Source organism: Genypterus blacodes, unplaced genomic scaffold (genome assembly GCF_046128005.1).
Source record: "Genypterus blacodes isolate CSIRO-AG114 ecotype Tasmania unplaced genomic scaffold, CSIRO-AGI_Gbla_v1 ptg000032l_1, whole genome shotgun sequence".
Classification (NCBI taxonomy): domain Eukaryota; kingdom Metazoa; phylum Chordata; class Actinopteri; order Ophidiiformes; family Ophidiidae; genus Genypterus; species Genypterus blacodes.
In genome coordinates, this window is record NW_027466845.1 from 2,240,152 (window position 1) to 2,259,099 (window position 18,948).

Consider the following 18,948-nt stretch of genomic DNA (forward strand, 5'->3'; position numbering starts at 1 on the left):
GAGCTCTTTAATATTGCGGCCTCGGCCTGTGTGCTAATAAAAGGACTCGCTGGGATTTGAGCTACGGCAAAGCAATAAACCCATAATTGAATTAAGTGAAGAACTGTTTGCGATGTCCGTTCCAAGATCACGGAAAAATGTGAGTTAATGTTCCGATTTGAACAATAAGGAGCACTAACTGCCTGCATTAGTGAGGGCCAGACCAGAGACATGCAGAAAGGAGCTGCGTCCTCTCATAAAACAAGAAACCACTCAAATATTCATCAAGGAGACTTTGGTTCACAATCTGAACCTGAATTAAATTAATTAAGTTTGGAGTGATGTGAACCTGAGCTACTCCAAAACACTTCAGAGTCACAGGAGCATGAAAAGAGCCGAGATGACCAAAGGCAGCAGGAGACTGCACGACAAATGTCCAAACCCAGAGGTGAGACCGGGCCCATACTGGTCCAGTAGCTGCAGGGCCACACCATTGGTCCAACCAAAGCCCAGCTAGAGCAAAGGCAACAAAGCGGAACATAGAGGATGATGTTGTTGTTGTTGTTGTTGGTATCGATTCTCTTTTTACTCCATCAACATATCAAAACAAATACCTGGACTTCATATTCCCCTCCGCCTCCAGGTTTCCCATCTCCATTGACGTCATACTGTCAAGAGGAAGAAGATCACAAACTGTCAGGCCTGTAATGTTATGGCTGCACAGCACGAGCGCTCAAATCACCGCCGTGTTAAGACTCACCTTCTCAAACATGGCCTCGTACTTCACATACGCCAGCCAGTTAGTCCTGATCCAGCGCTGGGCCAAGTCAAAGGCTAGTTGTTTGGCGTTCTCAGAGGGCAGTTTGGATAAACCTGGAAACCATGAGAGCCTCTTAATCACCCATTCACCAGATGACACCTTCATAAAACCACTTCATGACACGCTGGGGGCGACCAAAGATGGAGGTCAAAGTCCCGATCTGGAATTCATTTTGGCTATTTGTTTGAACAAAATCATAATATTGAAATGAATCACTGCATCCTCACTTCATTTGTTCATGAGTTGATAATTGAAAACGTAGACTTTTCCCCTGTAAACATATCAGTAAGCATTTAGTTTGTATTTGGATCCCACATTGTGTCTTTAATAAATCATCCCACAAAGGCACAATATCCCAGCTTATTGAACAAACCATGAATCATCACTGTGCAGCTAATTTTCCCCTGAGGCCTTTTCCTCTGCGACAGCTAAATGAAGCTTCCTACCCTGGATGAGCATGTGCTGCAGAGGAGGCCACGCGTTGGGGTAGTCCCACTGCTGCCCGCTGTCTCTCAGCGACGTCGGCACTCCATTAGGGAACTGAAGAGCACCGCTCGCCTGTGAAAACCAGGAGCAAACCTGAACCGCTGGGAGAAACTTCACCGCACAGTGCGTGTCTGCCATCTGCTGGCTGTAACCCACAGCTTCATGGGTTTGTTACCAGAGGGATGACAGCTGGAGTATTAGATATTCAACCGCAGTCCCTCAACTGCCTCTGCAGCAGCAGCAGCACCTACTGTAGGTGTGACTGTGTGTCGTTGTACTGCCATTTGTTTACAACATACTTGCTAAATAATGTACTTAAATTAAACTAGTGACACTATAGAAACAAAACCAATACAAGTAGAAGAGTAAGACATCTGTGGTTGAAAATGTGGAAGAGAAAATACTAAATAGTCAAGAATCCAAACATACAGATCATATTCATAGTTTTCAGAGATTTGTAAACCAGCATTAGTCTTTTTTTCATTTATCTCATTGAGAATAGAAAATGGGACTAAATCTACAACTAGATAAATGTACGTGACCTCAGTGTTATGAGGTTTGGCATTCTGGTCAAAGCATAGTGCAGCACATGACCTCAGTCAGTGAAGGAGGATTTATGTTTTCGTGGTGTTATTTTTCAAATTCAGTGGTTAAAAATGTTTTAAAAGGTCAAACGTTGTATGGAGGTCAGTGAGGCTGCAGAACTGTAAAGCCCTGCACTCAAAATAGGTCTGGGGACAGAAAGAACTCTGATACTATGGTGACGAAAAGTATTCTGGGATGTCAAGGAGCAAAAAGCAGAAAATACTCCCAGACACAGAAAATTAAGAAAAAGTACAATTATATCAAAAGGTTGCAATGCACTGAAGTAACTTCCTACATCTGGAGTGAAACACACATGTTTAATATCATCCACCGACCTTCAGATACTGTACCGCCTTCTCTCCCATCTCAGGCTGAGAGTAGCACTCGGCCCACACGGGAGCCAGGTTGGAAGGGTAAAACTCAAAGTTGAGGGACATGGTCTGTATGTTAAAGTCGAACCAAGCGCCCCTCTCAGCATCCCACAGCACGACCTCCATGGCCTCCATCCTGCGGGCTGCAGCCTGGTCGAAACGCCCAGCCGCTTGACCCTCACCTGTCACGGAGCAGCACATCGCAGTCAGAAGTTAAAAGGTTTCGAAGCAGAACAAAGTTAGATCCAAAGCCTCAAACTCTCACCCAGGAGTCGGTTGAATGAGGCGAGCTTCTTCTCAGTGAGACACAGCAAAGCATTGAGGTCGGTGGGCAGGATCTGACTGGTGCGAGTGTCTCTGAGGGTGCCGTTGTTGTTTCCCTCACCGTCTACATACCAGCGGGATGAAAAGTCCCACCCAGACTCTGCACCCGCCTTCAGATCTGCCCACAACCGCTGCTGCAGATCTGAAAGGAAAAATTCAAACTTTTCATAATTTCTTAACCGGTGTGCCGAAAAGGTCCGTTTGATTTAGAAAAGACATCTCAGAACTACACACCAACATGATCCACATCAATGCCTCTTGAAATAATAAGGAAATAACTTCATGTTGACAGGAATGAGGCCAAGGAATATTTTGTATTTAACATTTTTCACAAAAACAATTTACCCTCCAGCAGCTTTACTGAAAATGTGTGGCCGAACTGTTCAGCTGCAACCTGAGAAATGTGAAGACTTTCTTTTGCAACCAGAGAAATTAATTCCACTCTGCTGCGGATTAATTAGAAGTTATATTCATTTAGAGGACAGAGCTTTCATTCAGCCACACATATATTTGGGATAAAAGGATCGACCATGACAGGATAATAATGCTCAAAAACGGTGTTTGATTCAGCCACCAAGGCTGAGTGCAACAAACACAAACAAAGTTTGTACCATCTGTGAGTCCCTCAGATAGTTCCAGATCATCTGTGTAGGATTCAGGCCTGATGGAGAGCAAATAGGAAGCAGAGTCACACATGACAAGACAAACCTAACAGTGTATACAGAAACTGTATCCAGATATTAGACAGATCCATACCTGGGAAAGTCCACCTGCACATGGTAGCGGTTCAGTACATGTCCTCTCCCGTTTACCCATACAATCAAGGAGCGGTTCTGCATCCAAAAGAGGTACTCCTGCTCCAGAGCGGGTAGAGCTGCTCTGAACCATTACAGGAGATCAAACAACAGGGAGAGACCTTTAGATTCTAAACACTAAAAATAAATACAAGATTTATTAGGGCAACGTTTGGACCAAATCCACAGGCAGCGACATGTAGGGCCCCTGAAAACAACAAAACACACTTGGAGATCACATGATATCAGGTGTGCAGTACAATAGAGATAATGAAGATGAATGGAGTGATATTTACAGTGTGGTCAGGCAGAAACTGCAACTGCTAAACTAATCTAAAATACATACTTTATCTACTGTATTGCTATGCTCAAAGGTGAATCATACCTCTACAGTAATGAAGCCGATTAGCAGAAGCAAAACAATAGAGACACGCTCAATGAAGTTTAATGTGGAGTATCTGTGGATGAGCGATAACGTGTCCGGTTGGCTCATTAGCCCGAACATCACCTGAGGAACTCTTTGTCCTTGGTGGCCTGATAGTAGCTCTCCACCATCAGAGTGAGGAAGGGAGGCTGGCTTCGTCTCTCGTAGTAAACCCGCCCACCGTTAGGAACAAAACCGTATCTGAAGGATATTAATAGAAGTTAAGGCTAAAAAGTGTTGGGGCTGAACTGCTCTGCACTGAGGGAGGGCGATGGCTCACCTGTTGACAAGGTAGAGGAAGTTCTGAATCATACCGTAGGCCGTGTCTGTCATTTCTGACAGGAGAAGCCCGTTGATGACCCAGTAGGAGTCCCTGTTGGGCACAGAGGATCTCAGATCAGTGTCTCACCTATGCGGGCTCCCAGCTGAGACCCCCGGCTGTGATCACCCTGGGCTCTGACGCGGCGAGACTCTAATCTGGATGTTCTGACAGTAACCGTAGACCTTGTTCACTCACCAGTAGTACAACTCCCTGAAGCGTCCCCCTGGCACAACGACAGGGTAGGGGGTATGAATCTGAGAGTAGAGATCTGGGTGCTCCTCAACACTGGCACGCATCTAGCAATGGAATGGAGTTTCCTTTCTTTTAAAGACTGAACTTTGATGGTTTCTTGAATGTACATGCCGAATGTTAACATGAAACTAAGAGGAGGATTTCGCACAAACACAGGAGGATCAGATCCTCACCTTCCTACCCAGAGACTTCCACAGAGAATGTATCTCTTCAGCCCAGTTGCGCAACTTCTGGTCTGCTATTTTTCCCAGGAACTTTGGCCTGCATGTAAAAACGAGCTCGTCACCAAGAATAGGAAACTACAGATAAGCGGTACGAGTCTTAAAACGGACCTGGAACTCACTTTTCATGCCAGTCAGGCGGTGTCCAAGACCCAAATTCAGTCCCTAGCTCATCAAAGTAAGTCCTGAGGAAGTGTTGTAGCTCACTGGGTGGGACGGTCGTGTTGGGCCAATTATTTGTAAGGTTGTGAAATGCTGACAAAACCACATCTGCGGGTGAAGACACAGGGAAGCAAAGAACGCAAACACACTGGACCTAATGGAAAATGAGCAGACAGGCTCACTTACCAGGGGAAGCTCTCAACTTCATGTCAACAAAGTGCTTGTCATCATCAAAGAGTTTAGCTTTCTGTACTTGATGCAGGACTGGGCCCGTACAGAATATGCCACTGAAATATTGAAGGAGTTAATCACCGGACAAAACACACATACACCAAGAATCTCAGCTCTTTCCCGACTAAACATGATTATATGGACATAATCATACAACACAGAAGTACAGCTCTGTGTTGTAAAGCAGGTCAGTAAAGTCCCATAGCAATAAAACACTGATGAAACACTGCTGAAGTAAACAAGGCCAAAGGGCTGCTGATGACTTACTTATATTAACCAAGACGATTAAGCAATTATATGAAACATAAACCTGCAGGGCAACGGTATGGAGTCGATTTAATGTTTTAACAAATGAGGCTTCAGCTGCCAAACACAAGGTAGCAGACATGAAACCTCATTTTGCATAACAGCCAGACAACGCTGCAGAGCTTCTTCTGCCGGATATTCCTTCAGATTTTCTTGATACAAAACTACAGGAGCAGATATTAGCACACCTGAAGAATACTTTCCTTAATGAGAGCGGGGAGGAGTGCAGAGTTTCAGGTCCTATGTGGTTTTTAATATGATGAAGTATCAAACTTATCCACGCTGCCAAGAGAAACTTTAAAGTTGGGTTATTAGTTTTATAGCCTTAATGTAATGAACTCATCCCTCGGCAAATCAGTGCTGGAAGACGTTCTGAATGCTCTAACAGCCTTTAAACTTTTAGTATTGTAACTTTAAACCATCTACCAAGAGGTCTATTTAAAGCCTGTATACTTAAGAACCCCACCTGTCGCATGGCGGAGGGAGAGCCGTCTTCGCTCGAGTGAGAGGAAGCACCGATAAAAAGCAAAAGACCATCAGGTTAGACATGTTGAGCTGTGAGATCCTTACTGCAGCACAGAGCTGAGGGACGAGCGTTTCCCTCCAGGTCAAAGTTCACACAGAGCGGCAGGAGCAGGAGCATGAAAACAATCACAGCACGGTAAATTCCAGTGAGCTTTATTTTCAACACAATTTTCCATCTTGTCCAATAATAATCACAACATCTTTGAAACTGAAGTCCATTGTAAAATTTGCTTCACTGAAAAAGTGCCAATTAAATAAGAGCCAAATCTCTAACAAACGTAAAATAATGAACTCAGGCTTTCATTGCTTCGTTTAAATTTAGTCTTGTTTCGTCTTTTTTTTTCTTTCTTTTCTTTTTAAATAAAGGTGTACTCCATTGGAACTTTAAATTTGAGAAACAGAAAACAAAATCCAAATGTTGGGGTACATTTCCGAAAAATCTTCATACCCACAGCCACACCTTTGGATCCTTAGATCATGTAATCCTGTTTTAGGTCACGCCCAAAGGCTCCTCCCCGGGAATTTTTCACTGATGCATCCTGTTTTCAAACCCTCCTCGCCAGGCCGGGGCACGTTACACACAACAGCTGTTATGTCAACGTGTCGGGCAACCGTGGAGGAAGGAGGAACATCTGCATCAGGGCAGCGTACCGCACCAAATTTTACCACCCCAATTTAATATAAAGACCTCAAAGAGTGAGACAATTTACTTCAAAACCAATTAAAGTCACCCAATCTGGGGCAAGATGCTCCCGTCTCAGTCTTTGAGGTACTCGGATTCCCCCCGGCCCCTGGCAGTGAAGCGGCGTCGGCCAGGCACTAAATCTTGATGACCAGTGATTTAGGCTCTTACGACATTAAACATCTGCTACTGCCAGCGGGATGGAAGGGAACAGACATCTGCCAGGTGTCTGCGATTGGACCCCTGTTCACTCGTCTAATGCTTCATTGATTTTTGGTTTTGACAGATCCCACCCCCACCCCCACAGAAACAGCCAAATTAGACGCACATGTATGTATTCCCCGGGGGACGACAGCAGAACTGAGAGAACAGGGGTCACAGTCCTAACCAACGAGAAACTGGTGAACGGTTCAGTGATTCTACCCAAATTTGTAAGAGCTCGAATTACGTGTGAAATACTTCTCGTGGATTAGGACCAAATTTAAGAGCATCTCGCCGAATTTAAAAGGGAATTTAATTTGCAAAAAAGGCTCCGGCTGAACGAAAGGTCACAGGACCTTAATGGAAAATAAGGTTGTCGTCGTTTTTTTTCTTTTGCAAAAGTGCCGAGAGCAACTGTTACCCAAACCCAAAATATCTAACAAGGGCAAAGAGAAATGGAAACATACTCTGCAGACTCAGGTGCCCAGATGATTTAGCAAGCAGTCTCTCTAATAACAGTTTGCTAATCCTTTCCCACCCCTTGAGACATTGTACCACTATAACCCTCCCGCCCTTATGACTGCACTGCGTCTCATACACTCGGGCCCAGTGTTACTGCCTGAACCCAAACCTCCGTACTTAAGTGCAGGCCAACCGTCTAAGGTTGCATATTGCGAAGCATCTTCTTTTAGCTGGTTTTAGTCAAATCAGCTCACTTGCAGTGTACAGAGAATGAATTCCTGCTACATTTTAGGTCAGATGGTTCGTTTTTGATTCTTTAGGGCCATCATCTCCCTCCCAAATATTTGCAAATAATGTACCTGTGATGAAAGAGCACACAGCGCAACGTAACAGCTAACACCTCCCCAGAAAACAGAAATTGTCTCTGCCAATTCAGCTGCACTGCAGCGAGTAGTACTACCGATAGAATATTATTTTCTTTTCTTCTTAACAACACTTACTATGACAGAGATCTTGGCAAATGTCTCATGTCAGTTGCACAAGTTAAGGCTGGTGACAAAACAAAAATTCAAATGCACACGCTCCACAAAGACATCTGTCTAGCCTGGAAACCTGTTAACACTGGCAGCAGGAGAATGTGGGTAATAATTTAAACCATCTCGGCTCAAGTGCAGCTTGGAGTCATTGCACCGGTCAAATGGGGAGGGGCTAAAACATCAGGGACATTCAGTGACAAGTTTGGCCTCGAAAACATTTCATGCACAAGGTAATTTAAATGTTTTAGACTAATAAATTCTGCAATTTCTAAAATTATAAATAAATTCACAGGCCAATATTGCAGATAAACAAGGGGGCGGCTAAGGAAAACGTCTCCAGTGCTAACGAGAGAAAAGAAAGAGTTTTTCAATTTGTCACACAGCCTTTCCAACTTGTTTAAAACAATCTTAAAATGAAGGTATATACAAGGTGTACCCCACAGGTCAGCTGCAGTTCTTGCAGAATAAAGTATGGCCATCCATAGGAAGGTGAAACAACACAGGACAAAAACAAAACAGCGTTCCCTCCCTTTTGTACTCCACTGAAATAGGAATCCTCATGACTCAGGTGTTGAGAGGCTGCAGAGTGCTTACTACTCTTTAGTGTTCTTATTTTGAAGACAAAGGAGGAGAGGGTCTGGGTCTCTTAGAAGCACATTTCTTCAAAATCAAACTGACAGTCTAGCCTTCTCTTGGAAGAAAATCCAGCATCTCTGTCCATGGAAAATCCAAGCGTGTCCTTTTGGCCAGACTTGAGTGCAGCAAAGCCAGCAAAACGATCATTCAGACCAGCGCCGCCCCCCCTGCCGCAGCCGCCGCCCCTCCAAATTATTTCTTCTTCACAACAAACGGATGAAGCAACCAAACTGAACACTTATGAGTTCACCTTCTTTTTGCTGGACGTTAAGTTTAACAAATTCTCAATTAGGTGAACGTGACTTTGTGGTGTGAAATGGAGGAGGTGATGCACAGAGGGGTTATTACTTTAGAACAAGTTGAACTGCTTGTTAAGGCACTTGTATAAATCGGTTAAAACTTCCAAAATAAAAGAAGTGGAGGCTATGTGATGGGGGTCTGTCGGTGCTGGCTCTGCGTCATTGGTGGATATGAATCGGCATGATGTGCACTTTCATTTTCAACTTGGTCCCCTGCCGTCCTCCCGGTGCTTCGTCTTCAAAGTGTGATAGAGCAGCACAGAGGCCTAGAAAAGGCAAATGAGTTCTTCCAAAACGTGTCCATCCAAATACACATTCCTTCATGGCGGCGGCCAAAAAGGAAGACGGACAGAAGCTGTACATTAAAAGAAAAAAAAAAAAATGTCCAAAACAAAAGGGGGCGGGGGCGGGGATGGAAGAGACGAATGAGGAAAAAACTAAAAAGGTATGAAGGGGAATGGATCTGATCTGTAGAGAGGAGAGAGAGAGAGGGATGAAGTCAGATCAGGTTTCAAATAACTTATACTCAATTATTCACAACAGCAATAATTATATTCAGAATGTGCTTTCAATATCCTGACTTTCACACTGAAAACAGTATTTATTGAAAGCTTATGTTAACTCCTTATTATGAGTTAATGTGTGTGACTCACTGGCTCACAGCTTGAGTTCTTCGCCACTCTCACTGTGGTACTCGGCCACATATAGGCTCTTGTCGATGATGCCTGGGATGGGCTTGATCTCTGTTCCAAGCTGCTCCTCGATGCCTTTCAGGTTGAAGCGATCGTCGTAGGTGATCAGGTTGATGGCCAGACCCAAGTGTCCGAAGCGGCCTGTTAAGAGTGTTTACAACCGTTTTGTTTCAGTTAGGTGGCGCCTAAGAAAAGACACTGCACACAACACAAAGACACACACACAGCAGGTTCAGGGTCTTACCGGATCGACCGATGCGATGAAGGTACGTTTCACCGAGCTTGGGGAAGTCAAAGTTGATCACAACATTCACAGCTTGAATGTCGATTCCTCTTGTGAAGAGGTCTGGGAGAAAGCAAACAAATCAAAACCAAAAGTCAACATCATTGATATTTACAATAAAAAGAATATAGGATCTGCAGATTCTGTGTCTAAGAGAATGAGTGAAGACACTGAAGCCAGCTGAGACTGTAAACTTCCATATACGTCTCTAGAAACTGTGTCTATAAAACAGGTCTGGGGCTGCCATGACACCCCACCCCCACCCACCAACAAAGACCCTTGCAGAGTGAGTCACTTCTTTAACACGGAGAAGCTTACCAGTGCAGACGAGATTCCGGCACAGGCCATTTCTGAAGTCATGGAACACACGGTTGCGATGTTCCTAAGAGCAGAAAGATGAAAGTGTATTCAGTCTTCATTTTTAAATTAAATCCGTGCACCAACTAATAGAAAGGCAACAACTAAGTCAGAGCTCTGCACAGAAGCACATTACATAAAGATCAGAATGAAGCCATGTTTCAGCAACTGTGGTGGCTTTTCTGACACCTCCTTTAACGGATGCATTACAGCCTAAATACTACTAAATAGTATTTTTGTCTTTAAAAAGCACTTTTTTTTGGCAGTTCTTGGAGCTGACCTGTCTCATCTTGGCATGGATGTAGAAACATGAATAACCAAGCTGTGAAATCTTCTTGGCCAGGAGCTCCACTCTCTGGGAGGAGTTGCAGAAGATTATCGACTGATTGATCTGAAGCTGAAGGAAAGCAGAGAAAAAAAGGGCAAACTGTGAATAAACTTGTTTTAAGTTACGTTTAAATATGATTGTGTATAAAACTTTAACGTAAATCTTCAACTCTGTAGTGTGTACGCATTATTGCAATTCTCATTTCAATCAGGGAACTAAAACTGAGAGAATAATATGTTGCAGTGGGAGAAACAAAACAGGATTCACACCATTACACAAGATTAGCACCATAAAGAGATTTCTGCAGTATATATGACATCATCCCTGCCCAAAGTTTGCACAGCTGCCATTTCATTAATAGCCTGCAGTCATCCACGGCACTTTTACAACATTTTCCCTCATGACGCATCTCAATTTTGGCAATTCAAACAGTTCCAAGTGCAGAGAGGCAACACCTACCCTGGAGAACAAGGTGTTTAGGCAATGGACTTTTTGCCTTTCAGTTACATAAGCATAATACTGAGTCACACCCTTCAGTGTCAGCTCCTCCATTAGGTTGATCTCGTAGGGTTTCTGCAAGTGCGAGTTCTGTAAAAGTAGGTGAAGCCAAGTGTGACGACAGAGCTGTGCTACAGTTTTACATAAGGCAAGTAAGAAAGGGCAACAAAAACACCGGTGAGTAAATGTGAGAGAAGAAAAATGTACCATGAACTTCTGCACGCTGAGAGGGAACGTTGCAGAATAAAGCAGAATCTGCCTCTGTTTTGGCAGGAAGCTCAGTATCTCTTCCATCATAACTACAAAATCCTGAGACAGGAGTTTGTCAGCCTGTTGAGCAGAAGAAAGAACAGTTCAACTCAACGTGCCGCTGCTGTAAAGTCAGCTGGGTTGAATAAGACATCAGCACGGGCCAACACAGAAGTAAAAATAAAGACACTCACTTCATCCAAAACGATCATCTGCACTTGGTTGACCTTGGCCACTCCTTTCTTGATGAGGTCTAAAATTCTCCCAGGCGTAGCAATGATCACATGAACTATTGAAAAATAGAAACCCACAGTGAGTACAGCTTTTTACAGAAACAATGGGACAAAGTTGACATGTCTCTATCCTGTTCCCTTCATCCATCATGCCTTATTTGTTCTTCCATTCTTTCTCAGCCCGTGTGTGTGCATTGAATAGTAAACATGTTTTAATGTTTAGCAACCCTTGCCTGTCAATCAGTCACAAATATATCAACACTCCAGCCATCTGTGAGCATTAAGTACAGCTACCTGTTTCGTCGAGTCTCATGATGTCATCGCGTAGGTTGGTTCCGCCTGTGGTTGCCATGACCTTCACCCCGCCCATGTGTTTACTGACCTGGATACATATTTGGCTCACTTGTAGAGCCAGTTCTCTAGTGGGCACTATACCCACAGCTGGAGGAACACAAACAAACTTTTAAAGAGGGGACCATGTGGTGACAGACATGTACACACCGGCTGTGCAGTCGAGCGCAGAACAGAAACAGGATACAGAACCAGACACCCTTTTCCTCACCTTGTATGCAGTCCCTTTTCAGGTCAATGCGTTCAAGTAAGGGAATGAGGTAGGCTCCACTCTTTCCCGTGCCATTCTTGGCTCTGGCCAAGATATCCCTTCCTGATAGCGCAATGGGAATGCTTTCCTCCTGCATTAAAGAAGCACAAACAAAAGTGTAAATGAAATGACACTACGGTTTGGTTTATTAAGTTTATTAAATGTGCTTTTCAGATGTAAAATACTGTGGCAACATATTCAGTTGCGATCCCTAAGACTCTACGCTCTTATAGTGTTGCGAGCAACAAGGGACTCTGGCACCTATTAAAACGACTGAAACCACTGTATGAGTAACTGGATCCTCAGTGAAAGACCTCCCCACTCCTCTCAGACGACCACAAGGACACATTATGACCAAGACGACACATTCTCCAAACTAATCAAAGAACCTGCTGTTTTGGAGCAGGTGGATATGTCTTATGGAAGCCATCATGGATGAGGTCTATAGGCTTAGAGATGGAGGCTTTTCATATTATTGTTTACACTAGGTGAAAAAAATACATCTAACATTCTTTATGTTGACATTGTTTTTATCATATTGATAAAAAGCGGATTCTACAGCCACATCCAATATAACCAATGCATTTCATAATCTACTGCTACCAAAGAGCTGATGGTACTAAAGCACTTATATGAGGTTCTGTTCAAGATGTTCTTGCTCCAGCTGTAAAGCTTACCTTAACTTAACTGAATTGTGTCCCACGTATACTGTGAAGGACATTCTTCCTTTCCTATCCATTATTGTAAAAAAGACAATCCTAAATCTTCCACAAATGAACAGAATTATGCATCTCAAAATTAAATTGGAGGATAAGTCTCGACACTACACAGCTTAATTACTGCAGCTGGGTTATGGTAAGTGTCACTCAATTATCTGGCACTGATGCAATCGTGTCTGCAGGAACACAACATACCAAACATTCACTGCTAAGGTTTGGCACAACATGTGCAGCGACACAATAGGCAGTGAAAACTAGCTTGACCAGTCACAACACCTGACTCTCAGTAAGGACACAATGTGAGAAAGGGCCAAGATCTGCTTTCATTTCATACCTGACCTGACTCTGGGATTAAACTAAAAACTGATTATGTAGATTATGTTACATCAATTATCAGGTGACAAAAGACAAGTGTTTCAAAAGGGGCGCTTAGATCGTAGTGTTCAAAGGGCCACTTGTTTATTTACTGTGTGTCCATAAATTGGATTTTGGCCAAATTTCAATACAATCCTGATCCTGGACCATTTTAATCCTAAACCCAAAGCATGTATGCATTGCTGTAAGTATAAAGGGGACGTTTATGTACATTTACATTGTGTCATGCTTTGTGGCCTGTTTCATTACATTAAGTAACCCGTTATGTTTTACTCAGCATGAGCATCAGCATGACCAGAATTTAATTTTAAAGCATCCGCTTCAATAATATTTCTCATTTCGCATGGACTCTAGTACAAAATAACTTTACCTGGATTGGAGATGGCTTTTCCCAGCCCATTTCAAAGATTCCCATGAGAAGTTCTCTCTTTAGGCAGTAATCTTCAAACTCGTTGCCTTTAGTTGCTGTCACGTCCTGTCAAATAAGTGAAGAGCAAATTAATGTGGGATTGGTTACCGAGATGTTGACAGTTCACAGGTAGCGAACATGAAAGAAATCACACCAATAGTTCCCCGAAATAATCCCCAAAGTGTTTCACAGATCAAAAATGAAGCTCATCCATCTCTTACTCTATGGATTCAGATTAACAATGCATAAAATATAATTTTGTACCAACCGAAGTTTTCATCCTCATGTCTTTTGGAGGCAATTTCAAATTTTTCTTCCAGTCATCTCCAGGTCTGGGGAGGAAGAGAATGTTTTCATAAGGATTACATGTAATGGTAAACTTAGTAAGCACTGTGTACAATAGTGAACCCAATTAATGTCTCCCACTTTACTAATACGTGTAATGCACGAAAAAAAAGGGCTCGGGCCCAAATCTGTTGCCATCTCCCGCCTGTGAACGTACTTGATGATGGCGTTGGTTGTCGGGGCCGGCTGGGAGCTTCCATTGTTGATTGTGCCTTTCATCTGGCTGAGCTGCTGCAGTTGCTGAGGACCTCCACCCCCTCCGCCTCCACCCGGTGGTCCTCCTGCAGGCTTCACCGAGCCTCTAAGCTGGCCATTCTGGTTGGACAAACCCAAAATCACCGGGTTCTCTGTTCTGACGGTGCTCATCTTGCCTTTTTTTGCTTTGTAATTCTGCTCCGACAGCAATGACGCTTGACCGTCTCCGCGGCAAAGGAAGAAAGTCCACTCTGCTCAGAAGACTCCAAACTCGATTGTCCTTGACTCTTGTGGTTAACAGTGACAGATGCAAAAGGAAATGTTTTTTAAGTCTTCTTCCCCCTGCAGGTGCCACAACAATATTGTTCTCTGTGGGACAAATCACCAAACGTCAAGAAACAAAGTGTCTCTGTCGAAGCGAAGGAAGGGGAAAAGCACGGGACTCCTTTTTGGGGGAGAATTCGGGCTTTCACAGATGAAATTCGTTATTAGGGAAAACCATAAACCAGGAGGGCTTAGCGAGCTTCCAAGCACCGGCCCACTGTTCAGCTAGCCATCTTGTTCAGCTTTACTGAGCCACTTCGTTCTTTTTTAGGGGGGCTCATCCAACTCTGAAACAAACGGGAAACATCAGAATCAGAGGAGCAAAAACAAACGAACACCGCAAAATGATGGGACACTTTCCTCCCAACGTCGACATTTGGCTGGTTAGCATTTGGCTCATTAGCAGTGGATGACTGGCCTTAAGTTACGCGACGGGCTGTCAAGCGTTAATCAACGTTTCGGCGACATTTGAAGAACGACAGTCACGTCATTACCTTCTAAATGTGTCAGAGCAACAACGTGGACTTTAAGCGAGTACTTTGAGGGAACATTTGCCTTTATTGCCAAGTAGAAAGGTGCGAATTCTACTAGCGACCTCTGGCTAACCAGGACGTGTAGCTTCCAATGTTGTGCTAGAAGACACAGTGACACTACCGCTTAGCCCGGACTAAACAAAATATAGTCACCAGAGTCCCTGCATGACAACAATGACACTCAAACAAACATAAGGTTCCAACGACCAGTTAACGACATTATCCCACTTATAAAGCCGTTTATATTAGCTCATATAGGGTAGCCAAGCTGACTCAAGGTAGCTACCGTTAGCTTTGCCGGCTAACGATGGCGAACTAAGACAAGCAGGTTTTTCTATTAATTAAGCCGAGGACAAGCTATTCAAAACGGATTATTAGATACATGGGGACGCGGTGAATAACGAGTGGGAAAGATGTGGAGTCATTTACCTTATGTGAGTGAAAGAATCGATTCTCTTGTGTTGTTTGTGAAGCGTAATCAATTTTGAGTTGACTACGAAGAGTGTGTCGGACTAAACCGAGCGTTCAAGATGGCGTCCACTCATATTTGAGCCCGCCCACAGTCAACTCATCAGCTGATTTCATTTCAAATCAGGGGTCGAATCCCGGCAAAATAACACATCTATGTTTTAATAGTTTATCGTCGAGCTCTTCTGTGTCTCATTTTTGGACTCAATTCTATCCCTGTTTCCCTGTTTGGTTCTCGTTTCAAATCGACCAAATTGCAATAACATCCATTCATTTTCACAACAGTCCTTCAGCACACACACGCACACGCACACGTACACGCACAGTTTATTTACAGATCAAATATTATCGAAGGTACGTTGTGTGCACTTCTGGAGTCACCTCTAGTCACCTAACAACCCAACAGCCCTCTCTGGTCTCCATCTGTTTAGTCGGGGCTTTCTCAGGTCAGTTCAGATGCTCCTGTTGTCATCATGATCTCTGAAGAAGAAGAATAACAACAACAACAACAACAACAACAACAACAACAATTATTTATCCCAAGACTTGAGAAATTCAGTTTCAAACACATGCATTTACATTACATGAAGTTATCTTAAACACATCTGAAGTTCGCGCCACCGCTCACACACACACATGCACAGGGGCACAGCAGGGCAGCCAGCACTGTTGGAGCAGGTTGGGGTTCGGTGCCTTGCTCTGGTTGATCCAAGAGCCACTCTGGCCCCCCAAATGCCACCTGAGTTTGTCCCAGGTGTCATTCCAGTCACCCTGAATCCTCTCTGGTGGATACAAGATGCACTTTTTGTCAAGTCCACCCAAGTGCCCATCTGGTCCCAAATGACCCCTTGGTAAACCCGTGTGTTTGTCCAGTGATCAGTAACTTTCAGGCCGTTACATTTATAAAGGGAAATCAGTGAGGAATGATGTTGTGATTATATTCTGCTGGCACTGCATATCAATGTATGTCTACTTCATGAAAGGTAAATAAGAGCACATTAGATACTTTCTACATTCACTGTATATTTTAATGGGATTCATGAAGTCCTGGGGTATGAGAAGATGTGTTCTGCATGTCACAGACAAAGATACATACACTCGAAACAATCAGAGGCTAGGTGTGAAAACCAAGCTTTTGATTTTTTCGAGTGTGTGTTTTCTGCAAATACACCCCCAGCATGAAATCAGCGTGAATGTACTTAAAAGAGAAGCAGTGGCAGGAAGTATAGTCATTCTTCACCCTCTGGCAGCGTGAGTGTTAACACTGAAGCGCCCAGAAACTACCAACATGGCTGTAACAGAATTTGAGGTGAGATTTTTTTGAGATTAAATGAGATTTCACTGAGATTTAATGAAGTACACTGTTAAATTGTTTGTTGTTGTTGTTGTTCTTACATGGGCCTAATGATATAATTCTTTTCAGTTAAATATTGCAATTGTCAAAATGTTCAAAATGATTTATATGTTCCATGTGTAGTTTCCATATTCTCATAAGAATACATGCCATGTTTAATGTTTGACTAACGATAATTTGGATAATTAAGATAAAAGCACAAACGTCCTTCAATTGTAAGTCAGTACGTTACAGCGGCATCGGGCTTTGATTCGTCTAAAAGTGTAATACAGAATTGTTTAAATTGTTCTAAGATTGTGTTGCAAAATCTATAAATTCCAGTATATTGAATCACTAAACTGGATCAATGCACAGAAAGTGATGTTGTTTATATGAAGTACGTGTTCAGCGTTTCCTGTTGACTCATGAAGGGGAATAGACAAGGGAAACTTTCACTTTGCATGGAATTACATAACATGGAAACAGTATTTCATGCATTAGAGCAGAATGGTGACTGATCAGCTAATTTATCATCACACTAAGTGACATAATAATTATAATTCATGAGTTTGCTGTAGTAACAATGTGTCTGTTTACAAATATTTCACTCTTTTCTGCTGCTGTTGTGATATCCGTTTAAAATGCACAGATTATGCAATTCACGTGTTGGTGCTGTACGCAAGGGAATATAATATAATCATAGATACCAGTATTTACTGCTGGCAGAACAAGTGAATCGAGATATATTTTTTCCGAAACATCTGAAACTTAAGGAAGTGAGAAAGTCTGTACCATGCAACGTTTCCTGCATATCAAATGGGGCGTGAAAAGCATAATCACAGTTATTACTTTGACGGTGTCTTCTTCCACTGCACACACACTGATCAATTATGATAACAACACTAACATTTTGTCACTTTATGCTCTTTAGACCTTCTACATGGGACCTTTCTACTTCGAAGACAATACTACAGGGAATCTATCCTTCTGTGACGTGCCGCCGTGCGACATTACTGAGGATGAATACTTCTGTGGTGAAGACGTGGACCTGAAGTTGTTCCATGCTGTGCTGCAGCCTGTGCTCTTCAGTCTGATCTTTCTGCTGGGAGTGGTAGGGAATGGCCTGATGATGACAGTACTCCTGAGGCGCAGAACCGCTCTGCGCATTACCGAGATCTACTTACTGCACCTTGCGGTTGCTGACCTCATGCTCCTTTTGACATTTCCCTTTGACATCACCGAGACATTCACTGGATGGGTGTTTCGCGGGTTTCTCTGCAAGCTGTTGGGCTTACTGAAAAGCCTTAACCTCTGCTGTGGGAGTTTCCTACTAGCTTGTATAGGCTTTGACAGATATTTGGCAATTGTTCACGCCATTCCTAGCATGCAAACTCGGCGTCCCAAAACAGTCCACCTAACCTGCTGCATACTGTGGCTGGTGTGTTTGGGCTCAACAATACCTAATCTCGTGTTTCTTTCTGTGACAAGAATTGCCACAAGCGAATCAAAGCTCTCTTGCACCCTTCATGCTCACGGTAACCATGCATACAACTGGGACAAAGCTCATCAAGTCCTAACTCATGTATGCTTTTTCGTACCCCTGGCTATCATGAGCTACTGTTACACCGCAGTGGTCGTTACTTTACGCAACAGTCAGAGAAGTAAAGAGAAGCAAGCCGCCATTCGACTGGCTTTACTCGTCACCATCGTCTTCTGCCTCTGCTGGCTGCCGTACAACATCGCCTTACTGATAAGCACGTTGTATGACTTGAATGTGATCTCCATTAAAAACTGTACTTCTCTTGCTCATCTTCAACCAGTCCTCGAGGTGACGCAGAGCCTGGGTTTGTTACACTGTTGCCTGAACCCGTTCCTGTACGCCTTTGTCGGGGTGCGATTTCGCAACGAGCTGATCCAGTTACTCTGTAAATTGGGCTGCGGTCGTGTTTGCCTGCCTTTCATCAGAGTCCAAGGTCACAGCCGACCATCAATGACTGACGGAGCAACGACCACCAGCACTGCTATCTACTGAAACAACCTTCATCTCTTGACCAAGCCACTTATACACGACTTTCTTTTGCTTTATGCTATTTCACAAGTAATCATATATCATCTATAATAACAAACTGAGTTGTATTAACAGTATAGTACCCAATGTTATTTTGAATGCACTTAAGTTTTATTTATCCAGCAAAAACATTTGTCCGTTATTGTTGTAAAAGCTCTTTTTTACTTGTATTCTAAATACCCTTGATCAAAGGAAATAAAGATTTCATACATTGTACAGCAACTGTGTCCCTTTGTGAATGTTCTGAAGTCAACAGTGACTGTCAACACAATAACAGAGACTAAAACCATGGGATAGATCAGTATTATTCTATTTTTATA

At 43.3% G+C, this 18,948-nt stretch overlaps 3 protein-coding genes across 3 annotated transcripts; 1 reads left to right on the forward strand and 2 right to left on the reverse strand.

The window, feature by feature from the left end:
• Positions 1–301: 301 nt before the first annotated feature.
• treh (trehalase (brush-border membrane glycoprotein)) lies at positions 302–6,155 on the reverse strand. Its single transcript, XM_076145952.1, has 15 exons — positions 5,744–6,155; positions 4,927–5,027; positions 4,701–4,848; positions 4,531–4,618; positions 4,301–4,401; positions 4,064–4,156; positions 3,868–3,984; positions 3,322–3,444; positions 3,177–3,226; positions 2,507–2,707; positions 2,206–2,423; positions 1,246–1,357; positions 740–852; positions 594–647; positions 302–492 (listed from the first exon to the last, which is right to left on the reverse strand). Exons 1-15 carry the CDS (start codon positions 5,824–5,826, stop codon positions 355–357), a joined length of 1,740 nt encoding a protein of 579 aa, XP_076002067.1. The 5' UTR covers positions 5,827–6,155; the 3' UTR covers positions 302–354.
• A 150-nt stretch (positions 6,156–6,305) lies between these two features.
• On the reverse strand, positions 6,306–15,292 carry ddx6 (DEAD (Asp-Glu-Ala-Asp) box helicase 6). Its single transcript, XM_076145953.1, has 14 exons — positions 15,189–15,292; positions 13,865–14,513; positions 13,631–13,694; positions 13,324–13,428; positions 11,821–11,950; positions 11,553–11,699; positions 11,220–11,314; positions 10,984–11,106; positions 10,738–10,866; positions 10,231–10,347; positions 9,912–9,975; positions 9,555–9,656; positions 9,272–9,451; positions 6,306–9,086 (listed from the first exon to the last, which is right to left on the reverse strand). The coding sequence occupies exons 2-13, from the start codon at positions 14,071–14,073 to the stop codon at positions 9,276–9,278; spliced, it is 1,461 nt and encodes a 486-aa protein (XP_076002068.1). The 5' UTR covers positions 14,074–14,513; positions 15,189–15,292; the 3' UTR covers positions 6,306–9,086; positions 9,272–9,275.
• Positions 15,293–16,448: 1,156 nt separating this feature from the next.
• Positions 16,449–18,890, forward strand: cxcr5 (chemokine (C-X-C motif) receptor 5). Its single transcript, XM_076145948.1, has 2 exons — positions 16,449–16,536; positions 17,492–18,890. The coding sequence occupies exons 1-2, from the start codon at positions 16,516–16,518 to the stop codon at positions 18,590–18,592; spliced, it is 1,122 nt and encodes a 373-aa protein (XP_076002063.1). The 5' UTR covers positions 16,449–16,515; the 3' UTR covers positions 18,593–18,890.
• The last annotated feature ends 58 nt before the right edge of the window (positions 18,891–18,948 follow it).